The sequence below is a fragment of the Pithys albifrons genome, chromosome Z, assembly GCF_047495875.1.
Source record: "Pithys albifrons albifrons isolate INPA30051 chromosome Z, PitAlb_v1, whole genome shotgun sequence".
Classification (NCBI taxonomy): Eukaryota; Metazoa; Chordata; class Aves; order Passeriformes; family Thamnophilidae; genus Pithys; species Pithys albifrons.
In genome coordinates, this window is record NC_092497.1 from 33,603,094 (window position 1) to 33,625,156 (window position 22,063).

General features: G+C 34.9%; 1 protein-coding gene across 4 annotated transcripts in view; it reads left to right on the top strand.

Annotated features, from left to right (window-relative positions):
- Positions 1-1,038: 1,038 nt before the first annotated feature.
- The window catches only part of ALDH1A1 (aldehyde dehydrogenase 1 family member A1), a 34,919-nt gene continuing 13,894 nt past the window's right edge, over positions 1,039-22,063 (top strand). For 3 of the 4 annotated variants that reach the window (XM_071580272.1, XM_071580274.1, XM_071580273.1), the window contains exons 1-9: positions 1,039-1,214; positions 7,696-7,800; positions 10,069-10,209; positions 13,116-13,245; positions 14,263-14,324; positions 16,160-16,288; positions 18,770-18,883; positions 20,466-20,568; positions 21,124-21,308. In XM_071580272.1, the coding sequence (XP_071436373.1) occupies positions 1,164-1,214; positions 7,696-7,800; positions 10,069-10,209; positions 13,116-13,245; positions 14,263-14,324; positions 16,160-16,288; positions 18,770-18,883; positions 20,466-20,568; positions 21,124-21,308 (1,020 nt within the window). In that variant the 5' untranslated portion in view covers positions 1,039-1,163. The remainder of the gene's footprint in view (positions 1,215-7,695; positions 7,801-10,068; positions 10,210-13,115; positions 13,246-14,262; positions 14,325-16,159; positions 16,289-18,769; positions 18,884-20,465; positions 20,569-21,123; positions 21,309-22,063) is intronic. The other variant, XM_071580275.1, reaches the window with a different exon arrangement.

The following is a 22,063-nucleotide window of genomic DNA, read 5'->3' on the forward strand; positions in this document are numbered from 1 at the left end:
ATTGACAGTCGGTGCAGATCATGCCTGGTACATGAACTAACTGTGTGCAGTCAGTTTTCCAAGCATCTGTGTAGTCTCAATGAAAGAAAAAGAACATTTCTCTCTATTTCTATACCATTAATCTGCTCTGCACATATCAGCAGCTTACACAGAAAAACAAATTCTGCTAGACCACTAATCAGAACAGGGAGAAGTTAATGAAGAAAGGATTTTTTTGTGTCTTATAAGATTATTTGCCTTTAAAAAAGATATGTTTCTCATTGAATAATCAGAACAGGACATTTATGTACCAGTGTGTTTCACCCTGGGTAGAAGTGCCTTGTCTATTGAATAATTTGTTTTGAACTCAGTTTTTCCAAAAGACACTGTGGTAAAAATTTTGTCCTGAAATTTGTGGTTCTATTTGGAAAAAAAATAGCACAAATTTTTGCTTGGTTCTGTCCATAGAATATTTTTAGGATTGATGATTTTTTTCATATCTTCATATTTCTTGAAAAATATGTGAAAGATTTTGTATCACCATAGTCTTTCCTTATCTCTATGTTCTACGCAATAGACATTAATTATGTACTTTAATGTACTGTAAACATACTAAAATGTAACATCAGGTGGCTTGTTTTTTAATGAATGCTTTCTGGCTTTGGAAACTATTCTTATCAACTCTCTAGTGAGAAGGTCTTAGTTTGTTTCCAGAGATAACAAGTCTGTCTTTACCTTCAGAGCTGCTGTAAAGTGCGTGAAGAACTTTACTGAAAATCTGGGCACTTGCCTGCTGCTGGAAAACAATTTTACAGGTAAGATGAGGAGTCCTTAAACCCCGTTGCCCATTAAGGAATTCATAGTGTCTACCTGAGCAGATTGTTTCAGGAGTATTTACTTCATGGACGCCTCAGCTCCGTGAAAAGGCTGTTGCTTTTGGTCATAAAAATAAGTAGTGTCACTTTTTCTTTGGAATGAATTCTTTCATCCAATCATATCCCTGTATGCAAATATACCATAACTGGCTCAGATAAAAAAAACACAAATAAAGCTAGGGTCTCAGTCAGGACAAAAATCACTGCACTTCCTTGATACCTCATTTCACCCGTGTTTCAGGAACAACCTCAAACTTCCCGACTGAAAACTAGAAGAAGCAAGGTTCAGACAGCAATCCTGCTTCAGTTATGTCAGCACTGCCAGAACCAGTGAAAGATCTGAAAATTAAGTACACCAAGGTTAGTAGCATTTGCATTTGTTAATCTTTTTTATGTATTCACCTGACACACTAGGATGTGCTCATTTTAACCTTATATGAGCTATGGAAACAACTGTAAATAAGTATTTAAATTGTTTATTCTGAACGAGTTCTGTTTTTACACATATTAGCAATTGATGTTCAATGATCTTTTTAACTGAAGTTAAAGCACCTAATTATGCAAGCATGGTACAATCATTCCATATATTACTTGGGGTGGGTGTTGTTTTTTCTCCTGAAACAAACTTTCTGCTGTGATAATTTTCTCAGAAGTATAAACCAACCAAAGAAGGAAAAGTTTCTTTTATTATATTATTTTTCAAAACAGTGAGAGCAAATTAAAATGTTAACATATTGCATCATATTATAATCAGATTTAAATAATTATACCTAATAAGATTATGTGGAAAGAGATGTGCAAAAATGAAACTAAAATAAAAATCATTCTGCTCATATATTTACCTTACAGAGAATTAATCTATTTTTCAACTTAAACAAGTAGCTACCAATAAAATAGATGAAGGCTACCAACACTAACTACACAATACTACCACAAATTTTTTGAAATAGAAAATTCTTTCCATATATATTTAGAAATATGCAGATTAAGATCTGAATCCCGACTTGTGTTTCCCACTTGAAAAGACACTTTACTTGTCTTATATCATAATATTATATCATAATACACAGATATCTCCTAGAACTTTGAAAAAAATTTTGACAGAAAATATTGAAACTCTGCCCTCTGAAACATTCAGGTAGAACAACTGATCAGAAAGGATCTCTTATGTTTGGAGACCCCTTTGTCACTGTTCATTTGGGGTTTTTCTCCATAACTTTCCAAAGGAAATAATGTTATTTTCCAGAACCACTGCTTACATTCTTTTCCAAAAGCAAGCTATTCAGCAATCATCTAAAGTAGTCCTTTTGAATTCCTTTCTATCCTATTTTTTAACGCAAAAAACCTACCCAATTTCAATGCATGTCTTTCTTGCATAAATCACACAGGATCTTACCCAGTAAATATTTAACTGACTAGGAAAGCTGTGTAGTTCTGCCATATGATAGCCAGCTACTGCTCTTGCTGTCTCAAAAAAAAAAAAAAAAAAAAAACCAACAAACAAAGCCTAATTGCCATTTAATTTATGTGCAAAAAAACAAGTGATACAACTGAATATTCAAGACACAAATTCCTATAAATATTTCCATCCTTCTAAAATATTTCATTAGTAAAAATCTATTCTGTTAATATAAAAAGCAGCCACAAGACAGACAGAATGGTTGAAAAGTCCATAGTTCATAGTGTACAATCAAAAAGAGTTTCTTTAGCTTTCACAGTAGATACCTTTTGCTTTAAAGCTGCATATACTGTGTGCAGAAACAAAAAGCACTTGTATGCAAAATCCGATACACACTTTGTGGAGGCTTTTTTTTTGCAATGCTTTCCTCCTCATTTCACATACCGTACATAACTCTCTGAAAGCCACAGCAATAGACTGAGAGAAGAAGAGCTGGGATAATAGAGATGTTACCGCATATCCAGCACTCATCCCATAATTTAATAAAGCTCTTTCATTCTTGTCTTCTTACCCATCCTGTTCCTCTCCTGTTAGAGAAGCTAGAACATGGGGTATGGGGTGACTACTTACTCTGGACAGATCAAGATGAGGGAAGCACTAATTATGGCTGATGTATTACCCTTTCTGTCTAAAGCACCTAGGACTGGATCCTTTATAAACTGCAGTTTCTCTTTTCCTACTATTGCATAATATCAACAGCCTTCACATGAGGATCTGAAGAGTGGTCTGCAGAAGATGATCCAAGGACTTTCCTCTTTACTTAACACTCTCTCTGTTTTATTTTCTATGAGAGGGACCATTTGAGGCCTCTCACAGAATTCATTTAACTAAGTATTTCCATATGTCTATGGATATATGGGCTGGTATAGCTGCATTTTAGATTAAGTCTTTTCATACAGAATAATGCTGAACACTCTTCAGGGAATTGGAATTTGAACCATCAAATCGGAAGGATTTTAAACACTAAAATTGGCTTGGATTTTTGAACCACAAAGTAATCTTGAGTTGGTTTCATGTCTGAATCTCCTTTAAAGATATTTCCATGAACTAAGTTTTGGTAGTTAGTTAAAAATACTAGTAAATATTTTACTTAGTCAACACTGATGACTGAGACAATGATTGATTGACAAATGTTTTCTCTCATGATGCTTTCACATACTCTAAGCCCTGTGGTGCTCCTTTAATCAGAAAAAATCAGATGAGTTAATTATTAGGTTGTCAGATTACACGTTCTCTCACTAAGCTGCATGTGGAATATCAGAAATGGAGGAAGCATAAGCCACTCTGAGTAAGAGAAATCATAGCTGAGAATCAATACGTTGTAGTCACTAGCTTCACAAAAAGAGATGAAAGTATAAAAATGTAATTGGAATATCTGGGGAAAGGTAGTCTCCTAGAAAAATACTATAGAAACTCACTCTTTTTAAGATCAGCTTGCTTTGTGGACACAAAGCCACTTACTGACAAATAAAAAAATGTACATAGATGCACATAAATACATAATTCCCTGGTTTACAGTCTGCACTAGAAAGCTTGTGAGCAGTCAGCTGAGCCACTGTTCAAATCAGTTGGTCATTTTCATCTCTGTCAAAGAGGCAACTGGGGTCATTTGAAGAGTATTGTTTAAATATCTAAGTAGAAGTTAGCTTAGACATTTAATTTCATGTTTACAAATCTGTCTTTAAAAGTTAAGTTAGGGGTAGTCCACATTTTAATTAGTTATATTACATTTCTTGACTACATGTCTGTAGTATGAATTATATTTTGTAACAATAATAGTGAATTACTTAAAAATTCTTCCCTAGTAAAGAATAACCTTGCAGATAGATGCTGAATATGGGATTTTTGCACTGGTAGAAATTAAGTATTTCCTCTTCAAGCTACACTTTTGAGTCATTTTGCAGAACCACCATACCTGAAACAGACACTGCACAATTTTGAAAATACAAAAAAAAAGTGGATTCTTATGCTAAGGAAGATTCAATAAAAGGTTATGTTTCATAAGGTGATAACACCTAATGTAGGGGCTCTAACTTATTTCAGCGGAGCTACAGTGTGGCCCATCTGAAACAAAGTTATGCAAAGTCAAATGCTTTCTTCTCTTGTGCACTTCCTATCTAGCAGATACTTTATAATATGAACTCATGATCCTTTCAAAATACTCCAGGACTGAAGGAAAAGAAACCACTAGGATGACAGAAAAAAAGCAAAGTTCAGGTTTTGTCTCACCATTCTCTACTTGGGTTATTTGGATGACAAATTCAACTGGGTAAACAAGGACAAAATTACTGTAGCCTTACAGGTAACTTCAACTCCAAATGGTGAACTGAAATCAATGATTTCAGAGAAACAAGATTTTACAGCACTCTGACAAGGTGAAATAAAAACATTTAGAGGGGTCTCTCTGCCTGTTGCTGGACTCTATTTAAAATACTAAGTTATAGTAGTGTACAGTCTCATTTACAGGAAAAGTGTATTTCCGGTTCTACTGCAAGGATATCTAAAAGTCATTAATTCTTTGTGTTGTTGAAATACAAAAAGCATCTTCTCCTAAACTTCCAGTGAAGTAACACTTATGAAATACCTGCAACAGCACTTCTAAATCCTTGCAAAATCAGTTTGTAGCCATAAACCTCATGGGCCACAGTCAGTCATCATGGACAACTCTGCACAGTACTTGCCACACAAGGGTAGGTCCTCTGCATTTATGTTTTACAAGCTATCGGGGAGTTCTGACTGACAAAACAGTGTAACCTATTGCAAAATGGTCCCAAACATAATTTTGCTCAGTCAAGGTTGTTGATAGAGGCTACTGTTGGCAGGTACTTAGAGGATGCCTGGTTTTAGAGATCCACATCCTGATTGTAGGAAATACTTCACAGCACTTAATGAGCATAGCTGTATGCACATTTACTAATGCAGCTGCTTGCAACGCATTAACACAACTTACTTGTGGAGTTTTGACTTTTTCCTTCTCTTTTCTGTCTTTCATACCTGCATTTGCAAGGGTGCTATCTAGCTTATGAAAGACATCTCAATAATTTGATTTATACAGCACTGATATAATGCTACCTATATATTTAATATTATGAAGCTATGTTTTAAACAGGAATGGTATTAGCAACTTCAATAATAAATATATTCTAAGCTAATATTATGGGTGATATTAGTTGGTGCTATAAATGAATTATCTAAACAAACACTTCTAAAATTTCCAAAAATGGTAAGTTTTGCTATTATTCCTTTCACAGACAGATATGAATTTGGCATACTGTAACATCACAGCAGTGTTATGTTAATATTTACCTTTTACTTTGTCTCTTTTCTTAACAATATATCTAGATGGCAATTTTTTTCATATTAACCATTTAACCGCTCTTTTTTTTATTTCACCACAGTCAGAATTTTGTGTGGCTGTAAATAACCAGCTTCATCACCTGTCTGAAACTTCCAGGGACTTAGATACTTATTTCACTGACAGTTTTTTTTAAATCATGAGTTTGATGATCAGTCCTGATGGTCAGATGTTACAATGACACTCTGTATAAGGTGTCCACAAGCTGAAACACACAGGAATATATTAATAGCAAATTGTTGCCACATGCATTTCTTCAGAGATAATATTTTCATTGATCTTGATTGTTATCCACAAACTATTCCCTAATTATTAACAACCTCTCAGTCAGTGTAAACAATTTCAAGGCTATGCAAAAAATCTATTTCCTGAAATCTGACACATTTTCATAACATCCGTGGTTGTGGTGGAAGGATTTAGTACCCAGTGTGACAGAATACATTCATCCTGTAATTTTGGTGTCTTGACTTTGTCTTGCCCTGAGTCAACCATCACATACTATTTCTGCCCCAAAGTATTTTCTGCTTTTCTATTTCAATGTTCCTGCTACTCTAAGGAGCAACTTTATCCTAGTGGAGAGGAAACGGGAATCACATATTTTCTGCTAGCTGGTCTCACAGCTAAACTCAAGGTGGGACAAGATGCCTTGACCCCAAAAAGAGCCACAGTTTGAGTACAAAACACTTGGTACAGTCAGTCAGAGTCTGACATGGTCTCAGTGCTGTGTATGATCAAGACCTTTGTGTAACTGCCAGCAATGCAGTGGCATTGGGAGAGAGTGAAAAGTGAGGGCACCAGCCCACCAGCATCAGGAAAGTCGACTCAGGTATTGGGAGAGCAGCTTAGTGTGGCAACCCCACTTCATCACCGACCTGTGTGCAGACGTCACAAAGATGGTCAGGCAGACAAGGATGGGTACTATTAATATTGGACTGCATACCTTACCATGTTCACTTTTAAAGAGCAAATTAGAGCACTTCTTAGCAACAAAGCCTCCTCTTTTCAACAACTGTGCATTTATCAGGTCTTTCCAAGAAGCCTTTCCTTTGTGTTTCAAGGCTAATGTACAGTCAGAAGAAGGTAATCCACTTTGGCAATTTTACCAACTGTGCTTCGGAGATGGCAGATGGCAGACTCTAGAGTAGTAAAGATCTTGTGCACCCAAATATAAAACCTATGTTCTACTTTGCATTTTAGAACAAAGTATCTCAATTTTCACCCAGAGAGCCTTATACATGTCCTAAGCACCCAGAACCATCTGGATGTAATTCTGTGCAATGTGCTCTAAGTTAACCCTGCTTGAGCAGGAACATTGGACCATATGGCCCTGCTCTGGTCCCTTCCAACCTTATTCATTCTGTGAATCTGTGATTCATTCAATTGACTATGGAAGGGGTTTTTCAGTCTCTACTTTCAGAAAATGACTCTGTTGGTTTTGTTTGGGGCTTCTGGTTTAGTTTGTTTTGCTTTGGTTTGGTTTGTTTGTGATTTTCCTATTTTTTTGGCACAGGAGAGTGAAAGAAATAAAAGTAAAGCTAAGTATAATAGCAGCCTCCAAGACACTTTTCATTGAAAGTATTATACTTATTGAACCCAAGGACTGGGTTTGCTGCTGTCAGGCTGTGTAACAAAAAGGCTCTCCATTGTTACCAATTCTGTGAGCACAGGAAACACAATAGTTTCAGGTAGGTTGTGCACCTCCCTGATACATCACAGATTTCAGCTTGAGAGAGTAAATACTGTTTTGCAAACATGCATTTTTATGATATGAAACAAAGTAAAAATATAATGTAGAGAAAGTTTGCTTCTCTAAAGGAAGACAATTTTAAAAGGTTGATCCTGGTTATGTGCACATATGATTAGTCATCTCTTCAAATTAATGAATAAACAGCTATTCTGTTTTTAATTCAGGTATCTATCAGTCAGTCTGCTCTTAGGCATAAAAGATAGGTTTATTCACTAAAACAGGTGACAGACAACAGCTATATATGTGTTACTAATATTCTTATGCTCTTTCTTCACTGCAGATATTTATAAACAATGAGTGGCATGACTCAGTCAGTGGTAAAAAATTTGCAGTTTTCAACCCTGCAAATGAAGAGAAAATCTGTGAGGTTGAAGAAGGTGACAAGGTAGAGTTTTCTTTCTTGCTCTTAGTTCGAACTTTAGATTTGATCCTGTATCTTAAAGCATGAAGGCAAGCAGCCATCTCTGTAATGTCAACCATCTCTGGCGATGCACCTAGTTTATCCTGTATGCCTTCTTCAAAATAATTCTTAGTTGTTTTTTTTCTTTGCTGCTTTTGGGTTTTTTTAATAAGTCATTTATGTAAGGTTTTCCATTAAAGATAACATGAAGAGGGCAAATATTTATAAGTTCCCACACAGACTCTGTGAAGATGATTACTACCATCATTGTTTGAATATGAATATGCACTATCAGTATTCCCCCTTCAAATACTTTCTTTAGTGAAAAATGTATACCTAAAAAATACTCTGAAGCTGAAAGTGGCCTATTAAGTAGTCACTAATTCTATTGAAATTGATCTAATCATGGCAATCAATGAATTCAAGCAGAGGACTAAAAAACTTGTTTAAAACAGAACCTAACATTTTTATATGCGTTTTTGAGATTCCTTAATGGAAAATTACACATAGATTCCATGTAATCAAAGATATAATGAAAACCTAAGCACTAAGCTCTGTATTTTTGGTATATAATTTGCTTTGCTCATGAAAAGGATTGGCTAGTGCTACTACATAGTTTAAATGTAGGTTATCAAATGGAGAGAAGGATAGTTATTGAAATAGGACAGGCAATGTTGCTTAACAATTTTAAAAGTGATGACCAACACAATTATTTTTTATAATCTCTGAGACTGTAAGTATGAGAAGTGAAGGTTCTATTTCTGGTTCATAGATGAAAGTAATTGGAAATATTTTTTGTTTATAATTATGGATTTGGTTCTTAAAAATATTTTTAATTTTCTACACTTTCCCCATCAAAGTCAATTTTTTACATGCAAAAGTGAGAATTTTTTTTCACATTTCTGACAAAATAGCATGTTAATTTCGGTCAAGAAATATCTTTATCTAAAATGTTTTGAATAACAAACATTTTTTAAGCTTAGCAGAAAAAGTGTCATTAAACACCCTTTTATCCAGGAGAACTACTGTAAAACTTACAAGGTGCTTATCTTTGCTATAAGATCACCAAAAATTTATTGCCAATATCATAAGATGGAATCTTTTAGGATACATTAATGCACTGTACAAAGATTCACTCTGAAATGAAACCCTCTTTTGAGGAATACATTTGGAACCATTTGCTTATTAAATCTTAGTTACCCTGGTCTGTAATTTCATTATGAATCTCCTAGTAAACTTTGTCTCAGGCTGCCTAGCACATGACCGATAGTTACCACAAAATATTAAGGCCATAATGAAGATGTATTTTAATATTTTTTTAGAAAAAGTCAGCTGAGAAAGCATGCCTTTTAATTATTTCATATATCTAACCAGGAGTTTTTCAAAGGCCTTGCTTTTGTGTAGTCCCTCTTACCTATATATAGTGCTGAAACCCTGATATTTGATCATCCTCAAATTACTCATGAGTTGCAACTGTTCACTTGCCAAAATTTTTGTAGTTTCTTTCCCTACAAGCACTCTAAAAACTGTTTAAATAAAAAGATAATACTATTTGACATACAGGTTTGCTTTTTCTCTTTAATAATTTTTCACATTAATCTGTAATGACAACTGCTACTAACTAAATAGCTAAGTGATTTGGTATATGCAAAGGCAATGCTTAGACTTCAAGATACTTAGGCTTAGCATTTTAAATCTAGTCTATCTTTTAATTGTCAAAATAATTTTAAACATAATTTTTTCTTAAAACTTTAAACAATAGATGTATTAATTTTTCTTCATCAATAATAATTTTGTGTTCATTTTATGAAACACCCCAAGGAACAGATTTTTCCAACCTGGTCTTCACTACATCACAAGATACTTTTACATGATGAGTAATTATGCATTTAACTCACAGATTTAGGCATCTCTTTGTAAATGAAAGAGATTAAATTGTATCATCAATGTAATTGCTTGCTGTATGAAGAGGAATCGAAAATCTAAATTTTAAAAATAGAGTTCCTTAATATGTTTTTATTTTAGAAGCTTTGAAAGCCCAACTCCTGTTTCTAACAAAATTTCACATTGCTGAGTTAGTAACAGAAGTGTTTTAAAAAAATTAACCCATGCATTTAAAATTATGAATTTTTATTAGACTGGTCTTGGTGTCTCTTGTTTAAAATTTATGTCAAACTTCACATGTTTAACAGCCAAAAAGACTGATGGCAGACTGAATTACTGATTATAAAAGTTTATCTTTTTTCCCCACAGGCAGATGTAGACAAGGCAGTTAAAGCAGCTAGAAAGGCTTTTGAGCTTGGGTCACCATGGCGTACAATGGATGCTTCAGAGCGAGGAAGGCTCTTGAATAAATTAGCTGACTTAGTTGAAAGAGATCGGCTGATTTTAGCTGTGAGTATTATACATGAACAAAAAGACTGGGAGAAAAGTTGTGATATTTAAAGAAAGATACAAGCAAGTGTAACGTGCCTAGCCTTTGGAAAGTCAGGCTTTCTCAATATTGGTTTTTCATCTCTATAGTGAACAGACCACAGTAAACTGGCTTACACTCTGGCCTATTAACACCTCAAATCCACACAAGTACTTGACTATTTGATTAGCTTTAAAATGATACTTAAACTACCTACAATCACAGTGATTTGAATTGCTGATTCTTAAGGACATACTAGCATGGATCACATAGTTAACATTTGTCTGAACCAAAGTCTAAATCAAGGCCTAAATCAAAGCCTAAATGCAAATCCTTGCTCAGTGCTTATAGATGGTTGACACAATTCAGAACTGGGAGAAATTCTGAATTTTGTGGCTATATGTTTCATTATCACTGATCCTTCATTGACTCGAGCTTTAAACTGGTAATGAGTGATAAAATTTAATCAGAACAATGAATTGTTTAGAAGGAAGAGGAACATGGAGGCTTAGGAATTATGCCCTGTCTTTACCAAATACTGTGTATTGACCATTTTACCAACTTAACAGCAGACATGCAAGTTGTGCGTCCCCACCTACAGATAGTGAACTAAGGCAAGAAATAACGTGTAAAATAAAAATGCACTCCTCCCCCTTTTTAAGCCCACATATGATGCTATCATTAAGGTGATGTATCTGCTATTTCAAGAACCTTCTGAAAATAAAATTTAGGCAGAATAATTGTCTGTATTGAGAATGAATCATGGTTTTCTGTCAACAGTGTAAAAAAAATTAAATAGATGAAGTATCATCACTCAGACTGATCTAGTTACAGTTTGAAGCATGTAGGCATGAGCCACAAACTACACCTGATAACCTTATAAAATTTAAACCTCCAAAAACGTAAAACCTGCAAATATCTACTGCCCATTATACGTCCTTATGCCTGCAGTATAGTTTTTCAGGAGAAACCTTGGATGGCTAACATTTATGTCCCTTACAATGATACATTTATTTGAGATAAGAGAGACAAAATTTTAAGAGAGGTATAATTTTTAATAGAAATATCCCCTTGTCAATTAAATATTAAATAAGTTGATTAGAGCCTAAGGCATTACAAATGCAAAGAGGACAAAGACACTGTATTTTTTTCCCCCAGGAAAAATGAATTATTGAATTACTTTTTGTTCTCATTTGCCATTTTTATAATATGAAAGTACAGCTTTTTACTCCAGTGCTCCTCCCAAGATTGTAATTTACTTATTTAGTTTATATTTCCTTCATCTTACTCACACTATTAACTATTTCCCCTTTTAGATAAGGTATTTTTGAATTAAATGCTTTCCAAACGTTATCAAAATGAGGGGAGATTTTCTTCACTCACAGCTTATCCTACCTGCAGAACTAGAAATCAAAATAGATCCCCAAAGCTCATTTCAAAGATATTTTCCTGTGTTCATGCATCTGACCAGGAAGAAAATTACTCCATTTCAGTGTGTTGTTTAATGATAACATGCGTCAGAGGCTCAACAGCCCTACAAGTAGGTGACTGGAAGAACAAATCAAAGCAGGGAACTGAAGAAAGCCATTGGGAATTATGTTTCTTATGTTTCAGTCTCTTGTGATGTTGAAAGATAGAGGATCCATAAGCTTAAGGACAGGGAATACATGTTAAAATAGAACAAAACAGCTCCAGACATATTGCCTGGAACATCAAGGACACATCTCATTTAATCAGTTCCTTGTTGCAGAAAGCCATCAAACATTGCTCTCTTCTCTGTTCAGTTCTCTTCCCAAGCATGATATGTGAAATGTGTCCAGTTAATTAAAACTGTAGGCTTCGCAGAGGCACTATTGGTGCAAAACTGTTCTTGAAGGACAAATCTGTGAATCTGAAATGCTAAAGAAGCCCAACAAATTTAGAAAGGAAAAATGTATTTTTAAAATCTCATTAGATCTTGAAACTGTAGTTTAGGTTTTTCCTACTGAGTACTAAACCAGGGTTGTTTACAAAGCTGGAGGTCCTCAGGGTTTCTGCTTTGGGAAACTTGGGAAAAACATACTAGGAGTGTCAAAAAGATTTTGAAACTATTTAAGAATTGTGTATGTTCTTTAACTAGATTTTCCAATAATTAGGATTAGGTATTAATCCAAACCACACCCCCTGGATTTGGCTGGAAATCAACCATATTTAGTGTGTCTCTGTAGGTGGAACTGACTTGGTTAGCTGAAGAGTTATAGATGCCAAATGAATATTTTCTTATAATTATTTTAAAAGTTTATATCTGCCTGGCATGGAGAATTGGACTATGCTTCAAATAAGAAGTTAGATCATTGAGATGGTAGTTAGCCAGTAAAAGAGAGTCTCTTCTATGTATTTTATTTCCACAGTGAATTTTTCTGAATTAGAAGCTCCAGATGACTCAGATCTTTCCTTTGCATACCAAACAGTCAAGGTATATTTAGAGGTTTATATGCCGTGGTTTGAGTCTTCTTGCTGGTATGTGAGGAAGACCATGCATATTATTTGCCCCAGTTACTTGGGCAGACTTCTACCTGATATCTTGACCTATGCTTGCAGAATATTTGATATAAACAAGAACAGTGTAACTGATTCAGATAGAAGAAATGTTATTGTTTTTTCAGTACATCTTACCATTACAAATATGCCATAATACTATATGCATAGCTCAATAAAAGTACACCATAATGAAATTGCAAGCTTAAATTTTTTGAATACTAAGTGTCCTTCAGAAGGGAATTAATCTAAATGTTTGTACTAAAGCCATAATCCTCAAACTGAACTACCAGAAGCTAAATGACAAAGTACAAGCATAAGAATCATTGTCAGTGTTTGATATTAACTTTTTAATTGTTGTTGTTTGAAGACAATGGAAGCCATTGATGGTGGGAAACTCTTTTCCACTGCCTACCTAATGGACCTAGATGCCTGTGTCAAAACATTACGCTACTGTGCAGGCTGGGCTGACAAAATCCATGGGCGTACTGTTCCAATGGGTAAGTAGTTTTGAGATAACCAAAGTACAGTATTGAAGCCAATAGGAGCTGTAAATAACTGACTTTTATCTAAAAGTTGTGCAACACAGAAAATATCTGAAAAGTATTTCAGATAGTTTTTAATATAGGTTATTAAAGATTTATCATAGGTTTTAGTTTAAACATTTAGTGTAGTTCTTCACATTTATTTTGTGTTCTATACACTACTAACCAGTGTTATTGACCAACAAATTTAATGTGTATGTACATCTAAGAAATATGGTAGGCTCCTGTGCATAGCATTGTGAGACTACAGTAGTGAAAAGCAGATATTTGCTTATTAAAGCTAAGATTAGCACCAAGCAGTAATATTTGTTTCAGGTACTGGATAATGTACTAAGAAGAGTAAGTACTAGGAGACAGAAAGAAGGAAAGAGTATTTCGCTAAAATTTCACTCCATTCCCTTTCCCATGAGGCAGCTCTATAAAAACACTGTCTCTTGAGCTACCTTCTCTCAGAAGAACAGAGAAAAGAATCGTAATAAAGAAGGAATTATAGAAAACTTCCAACTTTTTTTGCATCATGTAGACCTCTCTACTAGGCTTAATGGAACACATGTTTGAATCAAAAAGAACTTTATACTTAATGGATTTGATTATCTAATATTAGAAAATGTCTGATAAGTACCTAGGATTCAAGAGTATGGGGTGGAGGTAGGGGAGTGGGGGGTGGGGGGGAGGTGGTAAAAGAAAAAAGAAATTCAGAATGTTTGTTATTGTGCTATGCATACTACATCAAAAAGCAGAGTTATCACTGCAAAAGGTAGACTGGAGAAAACAAACCTTGGAGCTATGAAGGAAGTAGACATTGAATCCAGATGTACTTTATGGCTCTTTGCATTGTTAAGATTTGGAAAATATAATTTATAACTAAAATAGTATCCAGCTAAGTTTGGTATCCAAATTTATCACCTTTCTGATTTAACTATTTCTCGCAAATACTTTGTCTGAATATCTAATTATTTCTTTGTCCCATAGATGGAAATTTTTTTACATTTACAAGACATGAGCCTATTGGTGTGTGTGGCCAAATTATTCCCGTAAGTTGGACCTATTTGAGTAAAACAGAAATATCCTTTGTTACAAATGAAAATGCTTTTGAAATTTTGCCTATGCAAGTACATTTGAGAAATATTACTAACCAGAAATTTTCAGATCCTGAAAGATAAAGACTATCCTGAGTATGCAAATTCTGCAACACATGGGGTTTGATCAGTCAGTCTCATTCAACCTTGTTTCCCTTCTCCCTGTATATGAAATAAAAACAAATCTCAAAAGATTGACAGAATACTTTGAAAGATGGAATTGTGTTTTGTTGGAATGAAGTAATTAGAAAAAAAAAACATGTAGAAGAGTGTAATATTTACAGCCTATAAGAAATAAGTTCTTTAAGACATAGAATATCTGTTCTGTTCCTTATAGCTTCCAGAGAGATGGATTTTTATTTATGGCTAAGACTAATTCACCATGATGATGGTACAAGCAACAACACAAACAATGTGTCGAGTAAGCTCCTGGCACATCTAAACTCCCAGCTTTGAAGTTACTTATTTTTGAGTGAAGATTCAAAGGGCTGACCTTGAAAAATGCAACTTTCAAATATATTTGTGAGAGCTATACATTTTCAGTTGATATCTGTGAAAACAGTTTCATGCACTAAACACTCCTAATCCACACGCTTCTTTGCACATGGTAGTTTGTGAGCAGCCTCACCTGACCTGCCCAACAACTTAACAGATTCTGAAATAGTCATCTTTTCTATTAGGTTTGCTCATACATATGGGTCCCACATATGTTTCTGGTGTCTTTCAGTTGAGCTTGAAGATTTGCTGTCTTTTTAGACAAAACCACCTTCATCTGGAGAACATTGGTGGAACATATTTTGAGCCAGTTTATAGGACAGCTTGGGAAACTGACGGTTTAGATTCTCTTGCAGGTCAGACACAAAACATCTGAAGTGAAACACTCAGTTAAGATAAGCTAAAGAACTAGAAACACTAGATATGGCCACTTTAAATAAAACTACATCCTGGAAGTATAAGCAGCAATTAGCATCAACACTGGCTTCACTTATAACATGTTCAAGGATTTTGGAGCATGTCTTCATTGTCTCTCCATTGAAATATAAACCTGCAAGTTGGAGGTTTCTATGTAAACCAAAAATTTGAGGATTATGTGAAGGTTGCAAACTATGTTTGAGAGCTCACCAATTCCATTTCCTTTCACTCACACAGTTCCACTTTAATGAGGAATATTCAGAAAACCCTGTAATCCCTCGCCTTGAGTTACTTAGGCTCCCACTATTTTTGTGGCTGGAATGAGACTGAAGTGAGAGGAGAGAGAAAAAGAACAGTTGTGTGAATAATCTAAACCTCTCTAAATTGCCTTTTTTCCCCATTTTCATAGAGGTGTCTTTTGAGTGTTAGGTCATGGACTCAATGGTTCCCAAACTATTAGAAATATTTTTAAAGTGGGAAAGAGTTTTCACCCAGGTCACGTTATCCCTCATACTGCAGAACTTGAGGTCCAAAGTAGTCAGCTTAGAAAACTGAACTGATGAGGGATGTGATCATTTAAGATAGCAAAACTCCCAACTGCACCACTAATCCAACAATGTCTGTAAGACTGTTGAGGGAGCACACTTATTGTCTCTTGAACTTTTACCTAAAACCTCGGATCCCCAGTACTTTCATATACAAAAATGACTGGTGTTTGTGTTACATTGTTTGCCATTTTATTTTTCAAAGTATCTTCATTGTGAAAAGAGTTCAACAAAGAGTTCAAGAACCCAGTTGAAAATTTGCCCTATTAGAAAAAGCTGAGGCATTTTGGTGATGTATTAGAAATAGGATACACTTTCTCATCTATCTTTTAGTGGAACTTCCCATTGGTTATGTTCACCTGGAAGATTGCCCCTGCCCTTTGTTGTGGAAACACGGTGGTTGTCAAACCAGCAGAACAAACACCACTCACTGCCCTTTACATGGGATCCTTAATTAAAGAGGTAAGTAGTCAACCACAGAGTTATTTGCCCTTCTCAGAAATGTAAGAGTATACTGCAGCTGAAATGCCACAGAGGTAATGTAATCCAGGCTGGCCTCTGCTAGTTCTTCTCTTTACATGCCTAGCCTTGTACTGTGGAACTTGCCTTACTGTAAACCAGTGAAGCCAATCCAGGACAAAAATATGTATCTTTCGACCTAGTACACACACACACCGATTTCTACAATAGCCATTTAGTAAACTCAATTCCTTCCAAAACATAATTGTATTAAAAAAGCACAGTACCTTTCAAAGTCAAAAGCAAATAAGGACTCAAGTGCAGAGGACTCGGAGGTGGGTGGCAAGGACATTATTAGCCTAGTTATCTCTGATAAGAACCTGTTTGTACAGCTACTTTTTTTAACTGAACAAAGTTTTCATCCACCTGGGTTTATTATTAACTGGGAGCTGTAAAATCAAACTGGTAACTGCTGCCAAAACTGTGAACCCTCTTCACACAGCAATTGTGAGTAGTTGTGTATTCACTTTGTAGTCTTGACCACAAAGAGTATGTTAGTTTCTTCAGTTTCCTCAGAGTTAACTATTGTTCTCAGGCCAGCAAACACCCAAATAGAACAGTTACATAGTTTAGCTTTCTTCCCAATAAAATCAACAAATCAAACATGTTTCAAAAATTGGCACAGATGTCAATAATCACCAGGGCAGTAGCCTTACAGATTTGTAATGAAAATGTCTTTGCACATTTTGTTATTTTGCTTCAAAACAATGATTCAGCAGAGCGTACTGACTAATTATGTATTAATATTACACAAAAATTAAATGATTATCAGGATGAACGCAAGTCCTGCTGCTATTGCATCACATAGTAAAAGCTATTAGGTAATATTGGGGAGGAGAAATTGCTTTAAAAATTATCAGAGATACCTTCTCTATTGATTTTTAACCATAAGTATCGGAAAGTATATTTCTCTGAAAAAAGTAATTTTACAGGGAAAGTAATTCAGTTCTTCTATGAGTCTAATGAAATACCTACTCTGATATTCTCATTTCTTGAAAAGAATGCTTGTAAGTGGGAATGTGATCAGTACACAGATTATTCAAACAAAGTTGGAGCCAAATTCCTGACAGTGATGACCTCAATAGCTGCTTTAGACTTGTGAAAATTTCTAAGGGTCTAATTTAATTTTCTAATTCTCAGGTGCAGGTTAAAAAAATTATAGTCAATTTTGGTAGTTTTCGCTATCCTTCTTATTAGCCCCGACAATTCTCCCTTTTGAATACTTAGAGAAAAGCTTCCAAACCAAACATGGAAATTAAAAGCTCCAAGTAAGACAGCATGACTTAGTTCTAAAAAAGCTGCTTCCTCTTACTTCTCTCAACAAATTAAGTTTGAAACACTATGCCAAGCAAATAGAAGGAACCTCATTGTCTCATCAGTTCTAGGGTAAATATTAATCTGGAATTTAAATGAGCATAACAAGCATATACAGACTGTGTCTGAGCATGAAATTATGAGGAAAAAAAGTTTATTGAATAAAAGCAACACTCTGTTGTAAATAACATAGGATATGAGGTTTAGGAGCTTTAACTCATCACCTGAAATTCACCATTTTCTAAATAAAAATTGGAACTTTTCCATGTAATACTGAAGTCCTGTTTAATATTATAAATTGTTAATTCAATGTTTGCTCTACAAATGCCATTAAGATCCCATAGCTGTTTCATAACCTACACTTCACATATCCTTGCGGTTTGCCTGACAACCTGCTAGAAGAAAATAGGTAATTTTACCTATGAATTGAACATAACTAGTACAGGATTGATGGGAAACAATTGTTTTGTATTGAACCACAGGAACAGTCTATTTGCATAACAAATATGCAGGATATTGGAAGTGTGCATATCTCAGGCAACCAGTTTTTTCAAGCTTGGAAAATAATCTGCCTTTTTTTGCTATAAACGTTCATGTTGCCCACTCTACTTTCAGCCCACACCCAGAGGAACAAGCAAAGACATTGAGTTTGAAGTACTATTTCCATAATTTTTCTTAAAAGAATTTCAGTCAGCAGGTCATTAATTAAATTCCATCTAGCATCTAGTTAATGTGGAGAAGTCAGTAAGCGCATACATTGATTCAAACAGATTTAATGAAGCAGACATGAAAGTAAGCAATCTTTCTTTACATATCTGACCAAGTGAGAAAAGAAAAAAATGTATTTCTTTGGAAAAGGCGCAGACAAAGAGCTAGATGAAAATGTTCTTTAAAAAAAAAAAAAAGAAAAAGAAAAAGAAAAAAAGAGAGGTGAAGGAAAAAGAGCATAAATCCTGTGAGAATGAAAATACTTTGGGGTCTATGTCTGAGAGTAAATGTATGGCTGAGAAAAGGTGTCTGAAGAATTGAAAAAGGAAGTAAAACTGCCTGAGACATTTTCTTCCAGTCATTATCCTTCCTCAAATTTACAAGTTTTCTTTTCCAATTCAGGCAGAATTTCCACCTGGAGTTGTGAACATTGTGCCAGGCTTTGGACCCACTGCTGGAGCAGCAATTTCTCATCACATGGATATAGATAAAGTAGCTTTCACAGGCTCTACAGAGGTACTGTAATGAATGCAAGAAAGTATAAGCAGGAAATGTGGCCTACTGATTCCCTTCAGTGATTTAATGTCGAACTTTTTCTATGTAATTATTTTAACTCTGTTTCTTTTGACTGCTGGCTTGTTAAACAAAGTCTGTTTAATGATTCGTTGTTATTATTAAATTTAAATATATTTAAACAGTATTTGTTATTGCTGGAAAGCCCTTCAGTCTATGAGATATTCTAGGTTCTAGTATTCTTAAGTCTTATTCATTAAAACCAGAACATTTTCATAACATTGTTTGCATCTTTTTGTAAGAAGGTCTGCTCCCTTTAGTTTTAGTAACATCAGGATGGTAGGAAGGTACCTAAGAAATCTCATTCCTGGTTCTGCACGCATTTAGGTGAGGGGATGGTTTTTGTTATCTCAGAGATACTTAGGACCATCTGGGTGGTCTTAGAAGAGTATTTAAATATGTATTAGTTTAATAACTAAAGAGAAGGTCACTGTTAATTTTCCCTAAGCTTCAGTCTGAAGAATTGGGTATGACATAATTGAACATTTCTCATTACAGGCATTATAAAGCTATATCTTATATACAGTTCATTATATTGTCTGTCTGGATGGATGCTAAGTGAAAGAGCTGCCATCTGGTCTCTTAACTTCTTGGATACAGACTCCAAAGATGGATATCATAGCTTTATGTCAGTGATCAATACACTCTGAGTGCAAGAGCTGTGTTTACCCTTAGAAACCTTTAGCTCTAAAGTAATGGAAGAAGAAAACATCATAAACACACAGCATCTGAGAAATACCCCACAGCTGTTCCCAATAGACAGCAACAACTACAATTCCCAGTGTCTCATGATCCTCCAAAGGCAGATGGATTCAAGGGTGTATTCTACTGGCAGTGCAATTAGCAATTAGACATTATGGCAAGAAGGCTGACAGAGGATTGAAATTTAACTGATGGTTGCTAAACACTGGCCGTTACAGACCAAAGCTGCAAGAACTACAAGCATGTCTTTCCTTCACAGTTATCAGGGCAATTCACAGTAAGTCATTCCTTCAATTATGTAACCAGTAGAAAGAAGCTGGGTAGGGGTTCCACTTCACAGTACCCATTTCTTCCTCTTCTCTCTTCTAAGGGAGAAACTGGAAAAAGGAAGTGTCCATGCAGGCAGTGTAGATTCTTTCATACAGTTGTCCATCAAAGGACTTTCCTATTTATAAATCAGAGGCATTTCAATCTAATGGGAGTAACACGCAGAGAGGAAATCTTTAGATTACAGATACATGCTAGTAGAGTGGTGGTAACCAAAAAAGCACCAGATCTCTTTGTCAGTTAACAAGAATGTATACAGGTGGAAACTCTTCTAGAAAACTATTTTGGTTCATAGGCTACAAGCCAGCTGCAATCTGATTATTCTCTTCAAATTTTTTTCTTTTTCTTTTCTTTTTTTTCTTTAATTTATTTTTTCATTTTATTTCTGGGATAGTAGGCAACTGCGAATGGATTTTCACTTTTGAGAAAGTCAGAGAAGTTTATGGAGGTCATTATAAATTCTTTGAGATAAAGATGTCCTCTCCCTACCTTTTAGGTTGGCAAACTGATTAAGGAAGCAGCAGGAAGGAGCAATCTGAAGAGAGTTACCTTGGAACTCGGAGGAAAAAGTCCTAATATTGTATTTGCAGATGCAGACTGTTAGTAGCCCTTTTATTACATAAATTACGGGTATTGCAAATCCAATGGTCTTTTTCTTTTCTTTACCAGTAATTTGTTTGAACTTTTCCATTAAAGGAGTAGTATTTAAGTTTTTCTGGTCGTACCTTACTTTTACTTTAGGTTGTACCAAAAACTGATGGCTCCTGAATAGATATGGACCTCTGACAACCTGTCCACCCTTAGTGTAAGGGTCATCTTAATGCAATATGAATGCAGAACCAAAAGCAGAAAGATGGATCTTATGCAAGTTTATTAACTTTCTAGGTGAATATTCCTCTTGCTACTGCTGACAGAGAAAAAAAATGTTGAATCTATATTTCACATAGTAGCTTAATATGTATTTAACTGGGTGTACCATGCTGCTCTTGATAAGAGTAGTTTGGACATAAGTAAATGGATCTGTGTTTTAAATAACCATAAAAATAAAAAAGTGCTAAAAAGATAAAAATGAGATGAAATTACAAAGATTAGTAAAGAATTAATGATGTGTCAATTTGTGTTTATGATCTGATGAGCTCTGTATTTCTTTGCAGTGGACACTGCCGTGGAATTTGCACATATTGGTCTGTTCTATCACCAGGGACAATGTTGTATAGCAGGATCTAGGATTTTTGTGGAAGAACCTATTTATGATGAGTTTGTTCACCGAAGCATTGAAAGAGCAAAGAAGTATACTCTTGGGAATCCTCTGTTGCCTGGTGTACAGCAAGGCCCTCAAGTAAGTAATGTTACTTGTTTCCAGCATAATTGTGACACATCACAATTTAATGTACTTCTAAACCTATTGTTGCAGTACTTTGAAGGACAAGAACAGTTTTCTAGTGGTTAGTCTGTAGGACAAGGAGGAAGAAACTGGAATGGTTGTTTATGACACTAGTGGAAGACTAAGTGTGAGGTCTCTTTCTCTTTCCTAGTTCCTTTTATTAGTGAGGGGAACTATTACAAAGAATTTAAATTCTTTGAGAAACCTCCAATACAACTGCTGTAAAACTGCAAGTACAATTGCTCATGTCATGTTAGAGATTGCTAATTTTATATGCAAATAGTGCCATTGTAAGTTACTAGCTTGAGAAAATAAGGCTTTCAGTGTCTTTTCCCCTTTTTCAAGATGCTAGACCTTCACTATGCTGCTCTATTTTGAATATTGCACAATTTAAATGTGATAGAGTTTTTTTTCTGTATTTTGTTAAAAGGTTATATCAATATCTTCTCCATCAGATGAAGGCTAGAATACAACATTAAAAATTATGGTTATCACCTTGCTGTGAATATGGTGGATCATATCAGACCATGGTTAAATTAGTTTTCATCTAATCTTATTTTGATTGCAGCTTATACTGCAGGATATATATATATACTTAATTGGCAGAGCTATTATGTTCACTTTTCATTGTCACAGAATAAAAGGACTGTATTAGTAAAAAGAAAAAGTCAGAGACAAAGCAAATTCCAAACATTTGATAGTGTAACATG